The sequence below is a fragment of the Monodelphis domestica genome, chromosome 7 (assembly GCF_027887165.1).
Source record: "Monodelphis domestica isolate mMonDom1 chromosome 7, mMonDom1.pri, whole genome shotgun sequence".
Lineage (NCBI taxonomy): Eukaryota > Metazoa > Chordata > Mammalia > Didelphimorphia > Didelphidae > Monodelphis > Monodelphis domestica.
In genome coordinates this window covers 94012015-94031110 of record NC_077233.1, presented here as the reverse complement: position 1 = coordinate 94031110, position 19096 = coordinate 94012015, and the positions used below count along the sequence as shown (strand labels likewise).

General features: G+C 45.8%; 2 protein-coding genes and 1 long non-coding RNA gene across 10 annotated transcripts in view; 2 read left to right on the top strand and 1 right to left on the bottom strand.

The window, feature by feature from the left end:
- CCDC13 (coiled-coil domain containing 13) overlaps nt 1-6706 on the top strand; it is a 111473-nt gene extending 104767 nt beyond the window's left edge. For 2 of the 4 annotated variants that reach the window (XM_007499791.3, XM_001377184.5), the window contains 2 exons: nt 2603-2714; nt 4336-6706. In XM_007499791.3, the coding sequence (XP_007499853.1) occupies nt 2603-2714; nt 4336-4498 (275 nt within the window). In that variant the 3' untranslated portion in view covers nt 4499-6706. Of the gene's footprint in view, nt 1-2602; nt 2715-3353; nt 3796-4335 lie in introns of those variants that run through there. The other 2 variants (XM_007499794.3, XM_007499797.3) reach the window with 2 other exon arrangements.
- On the bottom strand, nt 4125-15564 carry LOC103097157 (uncharacterized). The gene is made up of 2 exons (XR_470544.2): nt 14877-15564; nt 4125-4465 (listed from the first exon to the last, which is right to left on the bottom strand). It is a non-coding gene; the product is annotated as an uncharacterized LOC103097157 (long non-coding RNA).
- The window catches only part of HHATL (hedgehog acyltransferase like), a 25233-nt gene continuing 21457 nt past the window's right edge, over nt 15321-19096 (top strand). For 2 of the 5 annotated variants that reach the window (XM_001377226.4, XM_007499789.3), the window contains exon 1: nt 15322-15719. The gene's annotated coding sequence lies outside the window, so the exon portion shown is untranslated. The other 3 variants (XM_056805103.1, XM_007499790.3, XM_016424364.2) reach the window with 3 other exon arrangements.

Genomic DNA, 19096 nt, shown 5'->3' with positions numbered 1-19096 from the left:
TCTTTCCATGATCCCTTCCCCCCCACATGCCTTTCCAACTTTGGGCACAACTCTATCAGGGAATGTGACTTCTCTGAGCCAAACCAGGACATAGGTGGAGAGCCAAGGCCATGAGCCCTTGCAATAATCCTCTCCATCTTGCTCTGACTTTCACTGAAGGGAGAGTTAAAGCCACAGGAAGAGAAAATAGCAAAGAATTTGAAGGCAGAGGCCCAAGGGCCTAATACTGCCTCTGCCACTTGGGTGACATGGCAGGAGTCATTTCCTTTCTTTTGACCTTAGTATCCTTGTGTAAAATATCAGTTACCTTCCAATTCTTCATTTTCATGTAATTTGCCCCAGGTCTTATTATTCTTTGACCTCTGTGGAATGATTGACTTTGCCCTAGCCATCCAGAGCAGAATTTCTTTCTGGTTTATTATGTGATGTTTGGATTTTAAAAATTCAACAAATATCTATTCGGTTCTACTACAAAGGTCCCTGCCCTCATAGAAGTTCAGAGTCTATCTGAAGTATAAGATAGCCATCCAGAAACCTCTGATGCACAGAAATACATGGTAAGTTCATTAGAGGCGCAAAGTGCTCATGATGTCTGGGAAAGGTGGTGTTGATAGGGATTTTCTTTCCTGACTATAAACGAAGGCATGATTATTTGGATCAGTTAGAGATTTCATGTAAATAAATAAATGAATGAATAAATTGATAAGTAAACTATGTAGGTATGTATTATACTCCAAAGCCTAAAAAGAGGAAAAACATTCTTCTATGTCTAGAGTTTTGAGTCTTATAATAATAATAACTGATATTTGATGTTCCCAGTGGCCCAAAAGGTAGCTTCTCCCATCAGGAGAGCACCTACTCTGAACTCAAAGGAAGCCTAGATTCATCCCTGAAGCAAAGTGATCCCAAAGAGGAAAGACACTTTTCTCTAACTGTCCATCCTATAGTAGCACTCCAACTCATGTCTAGTCTCCCCAAAGGCAGAGCAATGTTTTCCACCACCACGAAAGAGAGGCTTAACATATAAAAGACTGATAAGAATACATTAACAAATACTTAAAACATAAAATCATAACTCATCATACTCTCCTAGGACTCATGAGGTCCAGATTTCCTGGAGTGAGGCAAAGCTCTCTGTAATCCTTTGAGGTTCATGATCATCCTATCACTGACCCTGTTAGAATTATTCGATGGTCTTCCAAGAGCCAGTGTAGTTGAAAGGATGTTCCTCCAGTGGGTTATCCCCCACTGACTTGGGAAGCTAGGAATCCTCCAACTGATGAGGTAATCACCAAGCCTGGAAGAATACATCTTTCAGGATTGTTGTTTCATTCTGGATGCCGCAGGAGGAGACCAGATTTCAACAATCTGCCTGGGAATCAAAGGAATTGAGTCCTAGTCCCTTCTCTAACACTATTTCTACCTCGATGAAGTGAGGGGATTAGATAAAGTCTCCAAGTGTGTCTGAGATTTGTTTTCCATTTTACTTAGCTTAGCCCAGTCTTGATTTTCAAGAGGAGAATTACCCTTCCCTATGGCAATTCTCAGGGGCCTGTTTCCTCCTCTGGAGGTAGACTTTAAAATAGCTTTATATAATCCAATCTTCATGTAATTTTTTTTTGCTTATTATTTATTACTTTATTTAAAAAAAACTTAAATTCTAAGACCTGGAGCTAGGCAATCAGGATTAAGGGATTTGCCCAGTGTCACACAGGTCTTCATCCTAAAATTGAAGGGAGAGGGCTTTAAGCCCCCTCTCAACCCATGCCCCCAAAGCACTTGCCATCCACACTCCACCTCAGTAATCAGGCATTTTGGATGGCTCGTGAAGAGACAACTGACTTTTACCATCAAATAATCAAGAATAAGTAAAAAGAATTCCTCAGATGATTTGCTTTCTGGTGGAACAAGGAGGAACAGGGGTAGAGGATAGCATGTGGGTAGTCTCCCCAGCAGCTTCATTGTATCTCAAGATTTCTGTCTGAAACCATAAGGTGGCATCTGGCTGCATCCCCATCTGTGCCAACTGAGGTTGTCTTCCTACAGTTCCACTTGCTTTCGGCATGCTTTGAAATACTTGTCCAGATTCTAAAATTCCTTAATTACTCCTGTAAGTACAAATATTATCACCCCTATTTCACAGGGGAGTAAACTGACGCTCTGGGAGTATAAGTGACTTGCCCAAAGCCATTACCGAGGTCTTCTTACATCAAGTCCAGTATTCTCTCCAGTACAATATGCTGCTGTATATGAAATATTGTTGGGAACCCCAGTAAGTTGGGCATCTAAATTGTTTTCTCATAATACCTTTTACCAACAGGAAAAAATAGGAGAGGTTTCTACAACCTCAGATCCAATAATACAAATGTGTTATTTATTTGTAATTTTTAAAAGTTGTTTAAAGCCCTTCTCACTAGCAGGGATGATTAGGGAAGATTTCCTGGAGGAAGTGACATTTCAGTAGGGATTAAGACTCCAGTAGGAATTCAATAAGTGACCCAGAGAGAAAAGAGTGGGCCTAACCAAAGCTCCCTGGAAACTGAGTGTAAGAATCAGCCTTTTGGTGGGGGTCACTGAATTTCCTTTTCATACACTTACACAGGACTGCCTGCTAACTCAAGACATAACCTAAATGTGAATGAGAGGAGGGACCTATCCTTGGGTCAGCTCTCAGAAGTGCCACTGGAGTCGCAGGTAGAAGAGCTGACTGCCAGGTACTCTGCTATGTTCTCTTCCCTCTTTAGATCAGATCACTTGCCCTTTCCTGGAGAAGGTCATCTCTGTTCATTAAAGACTAATATGTGGGACTTGAATGAACCAAGAGAGGCCAGCTGCCGGTCAGCAATCATTGTCAGATACACAGCTGAGTTTGGATTGTGGGTCCAAAAGGGTCCAGACACACAAAGCATCCCCCGGAGGCCTTCCACTCCAATCTATACCTGAACAAGGATGTTCTCTATGAGATCCCTCCAAAGTGATCATCTGGCCTTACTTGAAGATCTCTAGTGAGAGAGAGAGAGCTATTCTTCTTGAGGCAATCCATTCCACTTTTGGGGGGCTCTAATAACAGCTAATTGTTAAGACAGCTAGATATTACAGTGGATAGAATGCTGGAAACAGGAAGTTCAAATCTGAATTCAAATCTAGCTTCAACTACTTGGTAATTGTGTGACCCTAGGCAAGTCACTTAATCCTGTATGCCTCAAATTGCTCCTCTATAAAATGAGCTAGAGAAGGAAATGGCAAACCAATCCATTATCTTTGCCAAGAAAATCCCAAAAGGGGTCACAAAAAGTTGGGCATGACTGAATGGCACACTATTCTACTACTTTGTTTTATTTCCATTTTTACAGATGAGGAAACTGAGCTTCCTGAGGAGGGGAAATGTTTTGTTCAGGGTCACATGGTGTCTAAGGAGGGATTAGAATTCAAGTCTCCTATCTCCAAGCTCATCAATCTTGCTGACCATCCCAGACTGCCTCCTCTAATCCTTTTATTTCCCTTTTATTTTTCCTTTTATTAGTCCTTTATGGTCACATTCTTCTTTAAACATTTTCCTTCTCTGAAATGGGATGATAATATACTCCCTATCTCACAGAGTGATTGTCAGGGAAGTGCTTTTGTGAACCTGTATAACCCAAGTCCAAAGTCCATTACTATGGGATTCTCTTCTCATTCCTTAAATGGAGACATTTTACGCCCATTGGGAGAATTCCTTCATTATTGTCCAGTCTGTATTCTCATTCTCTGACATCTATTTTTCTGTCAATTTAGATAAACAAGTTTCTTTGCTTATTTGCTGTGTGTGTGTTTATTGTGGAATTAAGATTTGATGGGAAAAAGTCAAGCTTTGGATAGAGAACCTGGGGATCCTTCTTTCCCCATTAATGAAGAGTGATCAGGAGTTTAACTTGAACCTGAAACCACATCCCTAGACCAACAAGATTTAAGAGGGAAAATAGGTGTAATTCTGGCCTGGTACCCCCTCTCTCAAAGGAGAGCAGAGCAGCTTGTCTCCAACTTCCTGCTTCCCCTCTTGGCAGGAATTGAAGTTTCCCTTGGAGAAGGATGGGGGGAAGAGGTTCTAGAGACAAATCTATTCTTACCTCCCTTCAAGCCACAAATTGAGACAACCTTGCTTTATTACCTGAAAGAGCTCTAGAAATAATAATTCACATCTGAACTACCTGAGGCTCCAAAAGGTTCAAGTGCCCGAGTGGAGCTTGGAACTCAATTATTTCTCGATTCCAGGCCCACCCTTTTTCCAATATGAGTCATCAGTATTGATCTCTGGTTTGAGAAGTGAAGTCTTGCTTTCCATTTGTGTCTGTTTAGACTTGTAATCCAGGCTGAAGAGAACGAAGCCTTAAAAGTTGCCATGAACGACATCCTGAAGGTGAAGGAGGAAGACTTCAAGGTGTACCATGAGACTATGAGCCAAGTGAAGCATATCTTCCTACAGGCCCTAAGGCAACAACATGTGGAAAAAAACCATTAACCACACCTCCAGGAAGGACCCTCGGGAAGAAACTGGGGAGGCAGAGCAGGACAGATCAAAGCAGGACAGGGCCGCCTTCTATCCTCAGTCAGCCAGGACACAGCCAGTGTCCTCCTGCTCTAGAATCGGATAGCCTCAAGTTTTGTTTGTCTGACTACATCACTTGGAGAATTGCAAATGGAGGAGAAACAGGATCCAGGATGGGGATTTGGCCCTGTTCCCATCCCCTTATGGTGCCATTAAAAATGAGTAATCCCAGGTGAAGTCAGTTAAGGGCTATTCCCTCCAGGTGAGACTATGATCATACAAGTGGTTCTGGCATCATATCATAGTATAGAAAGAGCTCACAAAGCACTTCATAAAACTCTAGGATGCAGAGAATTCAAGGCCATCCTACCCAAGAGGCTACAACAGCAGCTCATATGGGATGTTGAGATCATAGGATTCTAAAGTACAAAGTGAACTTGGGAATGCTAGAGGATGTGATAGAAGAGGAGACAGCCCCAGAGAGGGCAAGGGACTTGGCCAAAGTCATACAACTAGTAAGTGGTTGAGTGAAAATTTGAATCCAGGTCTCCTGATTTCAAGGTCAGCCTACCATGCTGCCCTGTTCACAAAGTGCCTTTTTTATCCATCATCTTATTTGAGGCCCATTTTAGCCCTGGGTAGGAGGGATGATCCTCTTTGCCCAAGGATACATAAGTGTTTGAAGGTAGTAGGATTCATTTCATTTCAAATAAAAATTTTAAAACATTCATTTAGTATTTATTGTGTGCAGGCCATGTGCTCAAGACAAAGGGTTCAGAGATAAGAAATAGTACAGTCCCTGCCTTCATGGGGCTTACAGCCTACCAGGTGGCATATGTCATGCCCACAAATCAATGCAATAGGAGGAAAAGTGTGAGATAAGGGGCAAAGGAAGAATCCATACAGTGTATACCAGGACAATCTTGAGATGGCAGAGATCGAGCACTTTGACCTGACAGGGAAGGAGTCAAAACTGAATTGGGCCTTGAAAAAAGAGGGATTTCGATAAAGATGAGAGAATGCATTCCAGGAATGGAAACAATGACGGTAGGAGAAGGCAAAATGGCATCAGGAAACAGCTTAGTAGTCCAGTAGTCCAATTTGGCTAGAGCATCGAGTGTATGGAGGGCTGTAACAAAGTAATGCTGGATAGGTAAGTTGGAACCAGATCATGAAGACCTTGAAGGCAGGGCAAAGGAGTTCATAGTATGTCCTATAGATGAGTCTGAAGGCCTTTGGACAGGATAATGATGTGGGCAGAACAGCAAGAACTAGATTATGTTGGCAGATCTATGAGATATTGGTTGGATAGGGCTTCTAACTCAGTTTACAACGCTCTTTCCACTATCCCAGGCTCCCTCTTACAACACATTTATTGCTTTGATCAAAGCTCCAAACAACAAACCCATGAGGCCAACATTCAGGCCAAATCCTCCCTTCTGAATCAATTTAATTTCTCACTGCCTATAGACAAGGCCTTGACCCAGCAGGTAAGTCCTTGGAAATACAGGACAAGGGCACTAGAGCAGAGGAATCACCTATTCAGGTAGAGCACAAAATCTGCAAGTTTATTTAGTCTCTAAAAGAATGACATTTGTAATTTGTATTATAATCCTCAAACGACCTTTACCATAACAGAGGAATTAATCTTCCTAATAGACTGTTCTGACCATCACTCTGATGCTCAAAATCTTTGGGTGGCTCTCCACTGTCCTCAGGAAATGAAGCTTCTCAGTGTGTCTGTCCTTCAAGGCCCTTCTGATGTGACTCCCATTTATCTATCCAGACTTAGTCCATAGCAAATCCCTTCACATACTACATTCCATTCAGACTGGATTGCTACTTGTTCCTTGATCCCATCCTGCTCTCTCTTGCCTCCTTATAGTCGCTCAGGCTATTCCTCCCTCCTTTCTACCTGTTGAAAATTTTCTCTTAAAGCACAACTCAAATGTCACATCCACGAGGCCTCCCCCAACCTTATTTGGATCTCCACCCCCAGCAACCACCATCACCACCAAAGCTGGAAACATCTTCAGATTCTGCCCCCTTTGTTCTTCCCCTCCCCACCGAAAATCTGCCCCATTGTCTCCTCGGCTCTTATTTCCTATTTTGGATCCTTTGGGGGGGGGGCATATTTGTTGTATTCTCCCCTCTCCTCAGTAAAATGTAAGCTTCTCGAGAGCAGGGATTGTGTCATTTTTTTCTCTGGGTTCCACATAGGCCCCTGATCATAAGTTACTCAATAAATGTTTCTTAGATTAAATTGGATTGCAAGCTAAGGACCATCAGTTCCACACAGAGTTCACAAGATTTCTGCTCGTGAGGGCCCTTCATAGAGCCCATGGACTCTGAGGGTGGAAGGAATCGTAGAAAGTCCCACATTTTGCAGGTATAGAATCGCAGACCCTGAGAAAGGAGATGACTTCTCCAAGGTCACAAGGATAGCAAATGGTAAGCCAGAATCCACACACCTCACTCCGCTGACTCCATACCCATTGTTGAATTAGTGAAATGTCTGGCAGACTATGTTTGAAACTTAATACGTGTGGACATAATAGTCACGAAAAAGCTTTTAAATGCTAACTATGTGCCAAGCACTGTGCTAAGGGCTGGGAATAGAAAAATAAGACAGATTCTGCCTTCATGGAGCTTACAATCTAATGGATCCAATCTAATATCCTTTCTATGAGCCTCAGTTTCCTTAGCTTTAAAATGGACTGGATGAGCTCTGGCCTTCTTACACCTGGTTCTGGCATCCCAGAATATCTGGACTAGATGAGCTCTCTAAGATTCCATAATATGTGAACACATATCAATAAAACATGATATAGGCATAAGTGAGAAATACAGAAAACATGCTCTCTAAGGTCTAGGTTTAGCCTGAAAATGGCACTGGGAAATTCAGATGCTCACAGTGAAAATCTAGATGGAGAAGGGCAGCTAGAGGGCTCAGTGGACAGAGTGCCATACTTAGAGACAGGTTCAAATCTAGCCCCAGATACTTCCTAAGTGTGACCCTGGGCAAGTCAACTAACCCCAATTGCCTAGCCCTTGCTACTCTTCTATCTTAGAATTGATACTAAGAAGGTAAAGGTTTCAAAAAAGAAAATATCTAGACCCGACAGTCACAGAGTAGCAATTTTTTTTCCTTTGGGGAAATGATACAAACTGATCAACACCATCATCCGCGACATCCAAAGGCAGGTTAATTGTCATTCTGACAACATGCATTTGGAATAGAGGAGGGTTCTGTGGGAGTTGGCAGGGAGTTTCCCTTGGCACCGTGTGCATGTGGTGGGGGAAGGACTTGCTCTGTGACTTTAATGGTCTCCACCAGATTGCCAGGAGGACGTTTAACCTATTTAGAAAAAAAAAATATGATTCTGAAAAGGGACTGTAGACTTCACCAGGCTGCCAGAGGGGTCCATGAAGCATATGCAAAAAAAAAGGTAAAGAACTCCTGAATCAGGGATAAGCAAAAATAAAGATGTCATTTTTATCCCTCCCATATTCAAGATCCCCTGAGGACCCCTGGAATTTCTAAAGCTGGTTACGGTGTCCTCCTTCCCCTGCAAACAAGTCTTTGTTCCCTTATTTTCAGCAGACGCCCCAACGATCTCCCCTGGCCCCGCTGGAGTAGTAGAGTGTCCCTAAATAACATCCAACACCCTTGGGTGCATCTGGGGGCCTGCCGATGAGATCCGACAGGACTGACTTTGTCTACTTTCGGGGTGAGGCGTACTAGACCATCTTAGCTATGGTACATGAGTAATTACCGGGTATCCCTCCGGGGAAGGTCTCCTCTGCTGGATGGACGGGATTCAAGTTTGGGTGCTGCTCTCTAATAATCATCTCTTTGTTTTATTGCCTCTGCCTTGGAAGAGCAGGATTTGACTGAAGCCACTAAGGATACCAACCCTTTTACAGTCAGGCTACATTTATTAGCAGCACTAAAGGAACAGGCGCATGCTTCCTGCCTTTCCATCCAGGGTATTGCACTCGTAGCCCTCAGGCTAGCTTCCAAACCAGTCCCAGGGCACCTATATCAGCCCCTTTGCTTATTTCTTAATGTCTCTAAACAGCCGCTTGGAATGGCACTCATCAGGGGCATCTGGGTGGCTCAGTGGATTGAGAGCCAGGCCCAGAGATTCCTGGGAGGTCCTGGGTTCAAATTTGACCTCAGACACTTATCTAGCTGTGTGACCTGGGGCACTCGGCTCCCATTGCCCAATGCTTACCACTCTTTTGCCTTGGACCAATACATAGTATTGATTCTAAGACAGAAGGTAAGAATTAAAAAAAAAAAGGAATTGCACTCATCCATTCCCTTCAGGAACTTCACCTGCAATGGTGACAAGTAGGAGATTTTCCCAGGCAAGCTTCAATCCTGACTTCTGGAGGGCATCTGGGTGGCTCAGTGGATAGAGAGCCAGACCTAGAGATTTCTGGGAGGTCCTAGGTTCAAATCTAGCCTCAGACACTTCCTAGCTGTGTGACCCTGGCCAAGTCACCTAACTCCCATTGCCTAGCCCTTACCACTCTTCTGCCTTGGAACCAATATGCAGGGCAGAATGTAAGGGTTTTAAAAAAAATACTGGCTTGTCTCCCTCAGTGCTGAGGGGCCGCCATCTCCCAGAAGACTTGGCTTCTGACAATCTTTCATTCAATAGAGCAGAATCTGTTAGTAATTATTTAGATGTTTCTAGCTAAGAATCATAGAATTTGAGTCAGAAGGTACTTAGAGATCCTTTGGTCTAAACCTGCCCACCCCCATCCCCACAAATCACATCCACACTCAGAATGTCGGTTTGGAGGCTGAGAGACTGGCTAGAAAGGAGCTGGTGATGGTGAAGACGGGATCGTCCCTCCGAGTGTGATCAAAGCGAGTTGGCATCCTGTGCTTGGGAGGGTTGGGAGCTCAGAAGCCTTCTGAGCCAGGGGCCTGGGGTAGGCGGGAGCGTGGATGCCAATGGCCCCTTAGTGACGCTGAGCAGGGACGCCCGGCTGGGCGCTCAGCGTCTGCCACACAATCTCTCACCGTGTCGGGAAACCAGGACTTCGGCTCATTCCTAAGCTTTCTCTAAGTGGCAAAGCCCAGCTCCAGGCTCGGAACCTGCTGACCTCTCTGACCCTGAGTCTGCCTGGCTCCTTTGACTCACAGATTGGCAATCCCTTGCATCTCTTTCCCTGTCCTCTTAGTGCCACTGGTGGCGGCAGAGCTAGATAACTAGGAGGCATCCAGCATCTCTTCCATCTTTTTTCTTTTTGAACCCTTCTGTTTTAGAGTCAGCTCTGGTCACTGAGTCACCTAGTCAATCCCATCTTCCACCCCCATCCCTTTTTTTAAACCTTTGCCTCCCGTCTTAGAAGCAATACTATGTATTGGTTGCAAGGCAAGAGAGTGGTAAGGGATCGGCAACAGGGGAGGGAGTAAGTGACTTGTCCAGGGTCACACAGCTAGAAAGTATCTGAGGCCAGATTTGAACCAGATCTTCCATCTCTAGGGCTGGTGCCCTAGCCACTGAACTAACTACCTTGTCACCGCCCCTCGCTATTCCCAGTACCACCTCCCTACCTGGACCATTGTAACATGTCTTTTCACCTCCACTCCTGCTTCCAGCAACCAGTATGTCATTCATACTATTGCCAGGATAATTTTTTCTCACACACCTTCCTCAAAAATTGTTTTGTTTAAGTTTTCTCCCACAAAAGGGTTAACAAAGGGAAAAAATGCTTTACGTGACTGCACATTTAAAATCTCTGTCAGATTGCTTATCATCTCAGTGAAGGGAGAAAAGAGGAAGGGAGAGAATTTGAGACTCAGTTTTTTTTAAAAGGCTAAAATTTTTTTACTTGTAATTGGGGAAAATCTAAAATATCAAAATTTTAAAAATCTTTGGCAATTCCCTATTTGCCTATAAAATAAAACTCTTAAAAAAAAAAAAACTCCTTGGCTTGGCATTCACTATCCTTCACAATCCAGTACTACCCCCCCCCCCCAATTTGGTATCATATCATTCCTCTACGCTCTCCATCTTCCAGCCAAACTATATATGACTTCTTCCTCCTGAATATGAGCTACATCTCCCATCATTCAGGTGATTTTTTCCAGAGTTCTCATGACTCTTTTTGACCCTATTTTGGGGTTTTCTTGGCAAAGATACTGGAAGTTTGCCATTTCCTTCTCCAGCTCATTTTACAGAGGAAGAAACTGAGGCAAATGGGGGTAAAGTGATGTGCCCAGGGTCAAAGAGCTCGTGTCTGAGTCTGGATTTGGATACGTGACGAGTCTTTTTGACTCCAAGTCTAGTGCTCTATCCACTGCATTACCCTTTAAAGATTTACCCTAATTCATTTTCCAAACTCAGAATCTCAATCCCCAAGCGCTGTCATTTCCCAGACTAATGGTGGCTTAGAACTTTGTCATTCAGATGTAGCATTTTTTAGAGATCTTAATTGTTTCCTGGATGTTGGAATTGCTGCATCAGGAGGATTCTAGAGCCCTAGTCTCCCCACAAATTCGGAATCAAGATTCATCTCAGAGGAAAATAACACCCTGGTATACCCATAAACCACTCAAAACAACACGTTCACTCCACTTACAACCAGGCTATTAATCCCAGTGTCCTCAATAGAGCTCAACACACTCTATCACAAAAACCCAGGGGCTGGTTTCTCCCTGGGTGATGAATTTTGGAAGATTTTTCTCACCTTTCTTTTATCACTCTGGGAATAATTAACACTGACTGGCATCTGGCCTCAGCCTTGGGCACGTATGTGGTAAATACTGCTCTAACCCACACCATTGGTTTCTAGGCCAGCTTTTTTCTCTCTCCTTTCCTTGATGAATTCCTATGAACTCCAATGCCACCTCCAGGATACCCTCCTTATCTTCCTTGCTCTGTGCCCTCCTGTCACTAATGGCCTTCCCTTTGCAACCTCCCTGACCTCTTCTCACCTCTTTAATTTGCTTCTTGGTTATATTTGATATTAAAGTGATCCCCTTCTATGAGAAAGAACACTATCCACATCCTGAGGAAGAACTGTGGGAATAGAAACACAGAAGAAAAACAACTGCTTGAATACATGGGTCGAGGGGATATGGCTGGGGATGTAGACTCTAAATGAACATCCTAGTGCAAACAACAACATGGAAATAGGTTCTGATCAAGGACACAAGTAATACCCAATGAAATTGTGAGTTGGCTACCGGAAGGGTGGGGTGAGGGGAGGGAGGGAGGGAAATATTGTGATTAGTGTAACCAAGGAATAATGTTCTAAATTGACTAAATAAAGAAATTAATTTAAAAAAATAAAGTGATCCCCTAAAGCAGGGACTGTGCTTTATCAAAACTTCATGTCTCTTTCCTAGCCCTGAGCACAGTGAGCACACCCAGGTGGCACTTAATAAATGCTTGTAAAATTAATTAATTAGAGAAATAATTAAAAAATTAATAACTGTTTCATTTCCATAAAATGTCCCCAGAGGTAATTTTCCTAAGACCAGCTCACCCACCCGATTACATTCAGGTAGATACACCTGTAAAAGCCTAAAAGCTGGAGATGTTTGCAGCAGCTGACATGGCTGATGGCAGAGCCCATGAAGGCGATGACATCGTGTAGAATAAATGTTCAATTTATGTTCCCAGGTTTACAAATTGGAGCTCAATGATGCAGGAAGTAGGTAATGGGGCCTGGCCTCTGTGGAGTTCACAGAGTTCTGCCAAACCTTAATTAACAGGATTGCAGGATCTCTGTAAGGAGCTACAGAAGGAGTCAGGGACATGTGGAGGAAGGGAATTAATGAAGAACTGAAATACCAGGGGATGAGAGAACAGCCCTGCACCCCCAGAAAAGGGGCCAGCACCTGAGTTAGGGGCATGTGGCTGCCAGCGGGGGATCCAGAAGAAACTGAGATGGAGACCTTGAAGATTAGAGCTTCCCATCTTCTCTCCACCAGGGTTCCGTTACATTTACCATCAATTGATCAGTATTGCTGGGAATCTACTGTATGCAAGACATTGTGCTGGGCATCATTGGAGGAGAGCTAAAAGAATTATTTTCATGAAAGCTCCTTTCTCCTCTATTTGACTGCTCACATTCCCTCTCTCTCTGGTTGTTTCTCCCTATCAAGGGCAAGGATTGTTTTTATCTTTCTTTTTCCTAATAGCACAATGCCTGGCACATAATAATCAATACATGTTTGTTGATTGATCCCTATCATCTCTCTTTGTATCCCTCCCCTCCTCTCTCTCTCTCTCTCTCTCTCTCTCTCTCTCTCTCTCTCTCTCTCTCTCTCTCTCTCTCTCTCTCTCTCTCTCTCTCCCCCCTCTCTCTCTTTCTCTCTCTCTCTCTCTCTCTCTCTCTCTCTCTCTCTCTCTCTCTCTCTCTCTCTCTCTCTCACTGTCACTCATATACATATAATGTATGTATTTCTAATTATATATCTACAAAGTGAAAAAGTCAGACTCAATCCCCTCTAAGACCTTTTCTAGCTCTAAATCCAAGATTTTCAGGTCCATTGGTTTGGATTTCTAAGGGATCTTAAAGATAATTGAGTCCTACCCCTTCTTACTTTGCAGATAAGGAAACTGAGGCACGGGACACCCAATGATTTATCCAGTAAGTATCTGGGGGGGTATTCAAACCCAAGTCCTCCTAAATTTCAGGTCCCCCATATTGCCTTTGCTTAGGGAGAGAGAGAGAGAGAGAGGAAAGGAAGGAAGGAAAGAAGGAAGAAAGGAAGGACCTATAATATATCTATCGTATCTCCAGAGACCTCAAAATTGAAAATTTAGACTTCTCTAAATGACTCAGGGTCATACCTCTGAGCATCAGTTTTCCCAGTGGGCAATACCAATACCCTCAATGGTTTTCGAGATGTTGGGGAGTTCTTTCACCCCTGTGTTAAATGATCCTGCTCTCCTGGGCTCTTGCATCTTTATTTGTAGCCTTTCTGTCTCCTCCCTCTCCATCTGATTGTCAGTTGTCACATAGACTTGTGGATCCTCAATCTGTAGGAATTCTCAGAATCCAAGGTATAACTGAGCCAGAATCTCCTCGAAACCATCCCAACATGAGGTCATTTAGCCTCTGCCTGTGACAGGGGGAATCACTATTCCCCAAAAGCCCCTACTTCCTTTTGGGTCTCCTCTCATGGTTAAGAAGTGCTTCATTTGTAGTTAAGGAAGACTGTGTCCTGGTAATTTCTCCCCACTGGTCCCTGGTCACAGGATTGTAGCCCCAGAGGATCTTGGGACTCAACTCAGAGATCCTGTCCCACTCCTTGATCTTCCAGGGAAGAGAGCTTTGCTCAGGTTCACACATAACGAGCAGAGCCCTGGATGCCCTGAACCTACTGCTTTTGCTCTTGTTTTCCAAAGCCATGCCAATAAACTGAATCCTGTCAGATGGCCCAATCCAGCCATGATCAATCCCCACTCCCACCCATGTCTTCTCCAGGCTAACATTCCTCGTACTCTGAACCTTAGACCCCTTAGTGTTGTACTCCTGCCCCAACCACTCTTCAAACCCACTTCCTCTGCCCACCTCCCTGGTCCTCAGGATGTTAGACATGACTTTATATATGCTAGTCACCCCCATCCCTTCCTGAATGTAGTCAAGAGTACCAAGTATTCCTGTCCCCATTTTACGAATACCTTATTTCATGGTTTTGTAAAAAAAAAAATGATCTAAATACAATATTGAAACTGAGGCTAGAGAAAGGAAGTGACTCACCTGAGGTAACTAACATAGGAGCTAAGTTACAGCCTGCGTTCAAATGCAGATTCTTTGATCCCAAATCCAAAGCTTTTCCCACAATCACTTTGAACCACTGAGGCCCAGGTTGGGTCTCCCAACTCTGGGCTAACTTACTTGATCTAGAACAGAGGCGTGGGAAGGGTGATGAGTGATGAGTCTTTCCCCACCCCATAAGGAGAACTTCTTCTGATGGGGACACTCTGGGGGAATATCTAGGCTACTGGGGAGACTGGACACCCAGAAGAAGGAGAGAAAAGGCAGAGACAATGAACCCTTTATGTTAAGGAAGGGGATTGAAGTGGGGGGCAATAGAATGAAAGGAACGTTGGCCTGGGAGACCAGAGATCACAGTCCAAGAACAAACTCTGCATTAGCTGGAAGACTTTAGACAAGTCACTTCCCCCATTGTCTTCTCTAAAGTAATAAAATGAATGGATCTACATGATATTTCCTAACTGCGTGATCCTGGACAAGTCACTTAACCCCCATTGCCCAGCCCTTACAGCCCTTCTGCCTTAGAATCAATGCAAGGTATTGATTCTAAGGTGGAAGGTGAGGGTTTAAAAAGAAAAAAACGAAGGGGTCTTACCGGCTGGTCTCTAAGGTCCCTTTGGCATCTTTGAATGCGTACTGGGGTTAGTCCTGGCAGGCTTTCTAGAGGAAGTGAGGCTGGAGCACAGATATTGGGGTGGGGGAGGGAAGATGAAAGGGGCTGGGCACTGGCCGGTGGCATGGCTGGATTTTGGGGCTGGCCATGATGAGTGTGCCCTGACCCGTCCAACTCAGAGTAGGAGAGTGCCCAGGCATGACCCGGGAAAGGGTCTCCACTTTGGGGAAGGGTCTCCACTTTAGGCCTGAGCCAGGGTGGTAGAATGAGCCCCCAGCCTCAGAGGCTCAGGCTTGGTTCTCTAGCCTAGTCTGTGCCACTTACCTGTGTGCCCTTGACTAAGTTCCTTCTCTTGGGTCCTTTGTGACATTTTCGGTCCCTTCCCATTCTAAATTCTCTGCTAGAATTCCCCTAAAGCCTCCCTTCTTAGAACCCACAGCCTCCTTCCTACCCCATGCCCATGCCCCCGTAGCCCATGCCCATGTCCCCCAACCCCCTGGCAGAAGAATCCCTGAGGCTCTGGCCTGGCCTCTCCTGCAGCCTGTCAATGACTGGCAGCTTCCTAACCAACCCCCTCTCTGCAGAGCTGAGCTGGGTGAACACCAGTTCTCTGTAGCCTGGGTGCCTCTCACAGTTCAACTGAGCCTCCTCTTTGGGCTAGACCCAGGGGCCAGACACACCCCTTGCCCAGAGCCCCCAGAGCCCTCCTGGACCCACTGCTGGACAGACAGACACCGTCACCTTAGTGCCATCTCACCTCCCTCCAGGGGCCCAGCCCAGCCCAGCCCAGCAGAACAGAGGGACAGAGGAACGGACGACACCCAGGTGCCAACTCCCACCCCTCTCCCCCCTCCCCAGGCTCAGCACCGCTTGCTCCTCTCCCCTTCCCCTCACCCCCTTGTGTCTCTCCTGGGACGCTCTCTGGGGATTGTGCCAAGGGGGCACCAGCAGCTTTCTCAAGGTCAGTGCCAAGCCGATGCATGCCCTTGCCAGGCGAGAAGCCCTTCTTACTCCTTGGGGTGAGGGGCCTGCAGGTGGGGAGGTTACCCCTCCCTCAAGAAGGGGGACCCAGAGGAAACAGATCAGGACCCCCTTCCCCATCCCCCAATAGGCTTTCTGGCCCCAACACAGCCCAGTCAGGGGCAGAAATAGCAGGCTGGGAGGTAGGTGGGAAGGACAGTGGCGCTTGGGACAGGGGGCTTGGGGGAGGTCAGCAACTCTGGGCTCCCAGGGTGGGGCATTCCCCTGACCCCTCTCTCCCATCTCACTTCAGGCCTTGGCGTCCATCTGGCTGAGGGCCGGGGGTGGGGGGCACTATCAGTGGTGGCCCCTACACACACGTCCACAGGCAGACCTGTCCAAGCCCGTTGCAGGAATGCTGTGGCTGCCGGGGCCTTTAGGAAGCTAAAATTGGAAAGAGACGTGTGGGAGGCAGCTGACAAAGCTATTTCTCTCTCGTCTTACTCCTGAGTTCCAATTTCAGTCACTTACTCCATTAGCTTTATCCCCAAGATGCCCTCGGACCTCCTATGGTCAACGGGAGGGCGGCCAGGGGCGCGGGACTGTGCACTTGAAAGAGACCATAGAAATCATCTCGTTCTGGTTGTTTTTCAGTCGTTTCTGTCGTGTCCAACTCTTCCTGACCCCATTTGGGGTTTTCTTGGCAGAGATACTGGAGTGGTTTGCCAGGTCCTTCTCCAGCTCATTTTACAGATGAGGAAAATGAGGCAAACAGGGTGAAGCGACCTGCCCAGGGTCACGCGGTTAGGAAGAGTCTAAAGTCAGATTTGAAATCAGGAAGATGAGTCTCCCTAACTCTGGGCCCAGTGCTCTATCTACTGTACCACCCAGCTGCCCCAGTCATCTAATTCAACCCCCTCATTTTTCAGATAAGGAAACTGAGGCCCAGAGAAGGGGAAATGACTTACCCAAGGTAACAAAGCTAGTAAGTAGCAGCGCTGGGATTTCATTTCAGGTCTCCAAACTCTTGAGTCCAGTGCCCTTTCCACTTTGTAGGATGTCCCCAAAGTCTTGGTTCAGGCTTAAGCTAGTCCATTTTATAGACTCTACTACATTCCCATGACAGTGGTGGGAGAGTCAGCCCGGAGTTCCTAGGAGCTGGGAGTCCTAGCTCCATTGTTGACTTGCTGTGTGACTGTGAGCAAGTCCTCCCCTGCTCTGGTCTCTTTTCTTCCTCTATAAAATAGGATTATAGACACAGGTCACTGAATATTCCCTAATGGATTTTTCTAAATAAAACATGAAGGAGAAACAGTGTGATGCTGAAGCAGGGTGAGGGGAAGAGGAGGTGGTGGTAACCTGGTTTTGTAGGAACAGATCAGACTTGTGACTGGCTAAACAGCCACCTAAAGGAAAAGTGTGAGTATGTTTATCTTGATTTCATGGATGAGGAAACAGAAGGAAGTGACTTTTCTAAGGTCATACATTAAGTATATAGCAAAGCTGAGATTCAAATCATGTTCTCCCTCTTGGAATTCAGTGCTCCTCTAACTAGCAGAGGATGGAGCCTTTGTCATTGGGATCTTAGCCCCACCACTGACCTCACCCTGCAAGGAAGGAGTTGCTGTGAAGTGTTTTTGCTAGAACCTAGAAAGTTTGTCTTCCCAGCTCAGCAGGCTCAGGACCCTTGACTCGGCCCTGTCAGGAGCCCAGTGGAGCCACTGTAGAACTGGACTCCATCCCCAATGAAGCACTTGGGCTCCCAGACCATTAAGGCAGCAAGGGAGAAAGGGAAGGAGGGAAAGTGGGATAGAGAGAGACAAACAGGGAAAAGACAAGCAGGGAGGAATAAGGAGAGATGGAGGGGATTAGCCAAACAGGGAAGAATGGGTGGAAGGTAGGAGAGGGAGAGGGAAAGGGAAAGAGGAAGGAACCCAGAAATGGAGGGAGGGAAGGAAGAGAAGAAGAGAGGAAGGGGAAAGGAGGAGGAGGAGGGAGGGAGGGAGACAGAGACAGAGAGACAGAGCATGAGAGAGAGAGAGAAAGAGAAAGAGAGAGAGAGGAGAAGAGAGAGGGAGAGGAGGAAAGAGAGAAGTGAAAAGACAGAGAAGAAAGAAAGAAAAGAAGAAAGAGAGTGAGAGAGGAAAGAGAGAGAAGAGAGGAAGAGACAAAAGGAGAGAGAGAGAGAGAGTCAGAAAAGACTAGATGGGAGGGTCAAAGGGAAAGAGAAAAAAGACATAGAAAGGGAGGGGAATAGATGAGGGGGGAGGTAGAAAAGGAAAGATGCTGCCTAGGACCTTCACAAAGTATTATTAGAGAAAGATAAATTCCTGAAAGCAATGATGAGATGGATGAGAGGAGGGAGCCCTCAGGAAGCCAGGAGGGTGGGATCACAAATAATAAAACCATCCAATAATCTACAACTATCCTTGGGGCTTTGGCTGTAGAGAGATGCAGTCAGGATAACAGAGGGATGCAGTCACCTCCATGGAAGAAGCCATAGACTCAGCATCATGAAAGGTTCATATATTCAAGCCTTTTGTCCTCCATTAACTCACTGAATGACCTCTGGATGAGTTCCTTCTACCTTGCTGGGCCTCAGTTTCCCCATGTGTAAAATCAGGGGACATGGGCTAGACTGTCTCCAAGGCTTTGTCACTATATTAGAAGCAGAAATTCTCAGAATTGGAAGGAACCTCCTAGAACAGTGATAGTGAACCTTTTAGATGGAGTGCTAGACCATGGCCCCCTCCCCAGAGACCATATGCCATGCCCCTCACCCTACTGCATGGTAGGTATGCCCCTCCCCCCTTACCCCACACAGGGAGAGAGGAAGCACTACTATTGGGCTGCTGGGCAGAGGGGTGGGTGAAGTGAGGAATGTTCTCAGTGAGTATAGAGAGGGGGAGGGGAGTGGTCCAAGTGCTCTGCTTCCCTCCAGCCCTGCCACCTGTGAGCCACCAACCTTAACCCCTGTGTGCTCCCATTGGGCTGCTGGGCAGAGGGGCTGGGGATGTGAAAAAATGTCCTCAGGCACAGTGGAGAGGTGGAGTGGAGCAGCTCTACCCAAGTCTCCTCTGCCTTTCTGGTAATGAACTTTGGAGGCAGGGGTGCAGGAAGAGAGAGTGGCCAAATGCCCACAGAGTGCTCTGCATTCCATCTTTGGCACCCATGCCATAGGTTCACCATCACTGTCTTAGAGGGTCTAGACTTGGGATGGTGAACCTATGGAACACATGCCA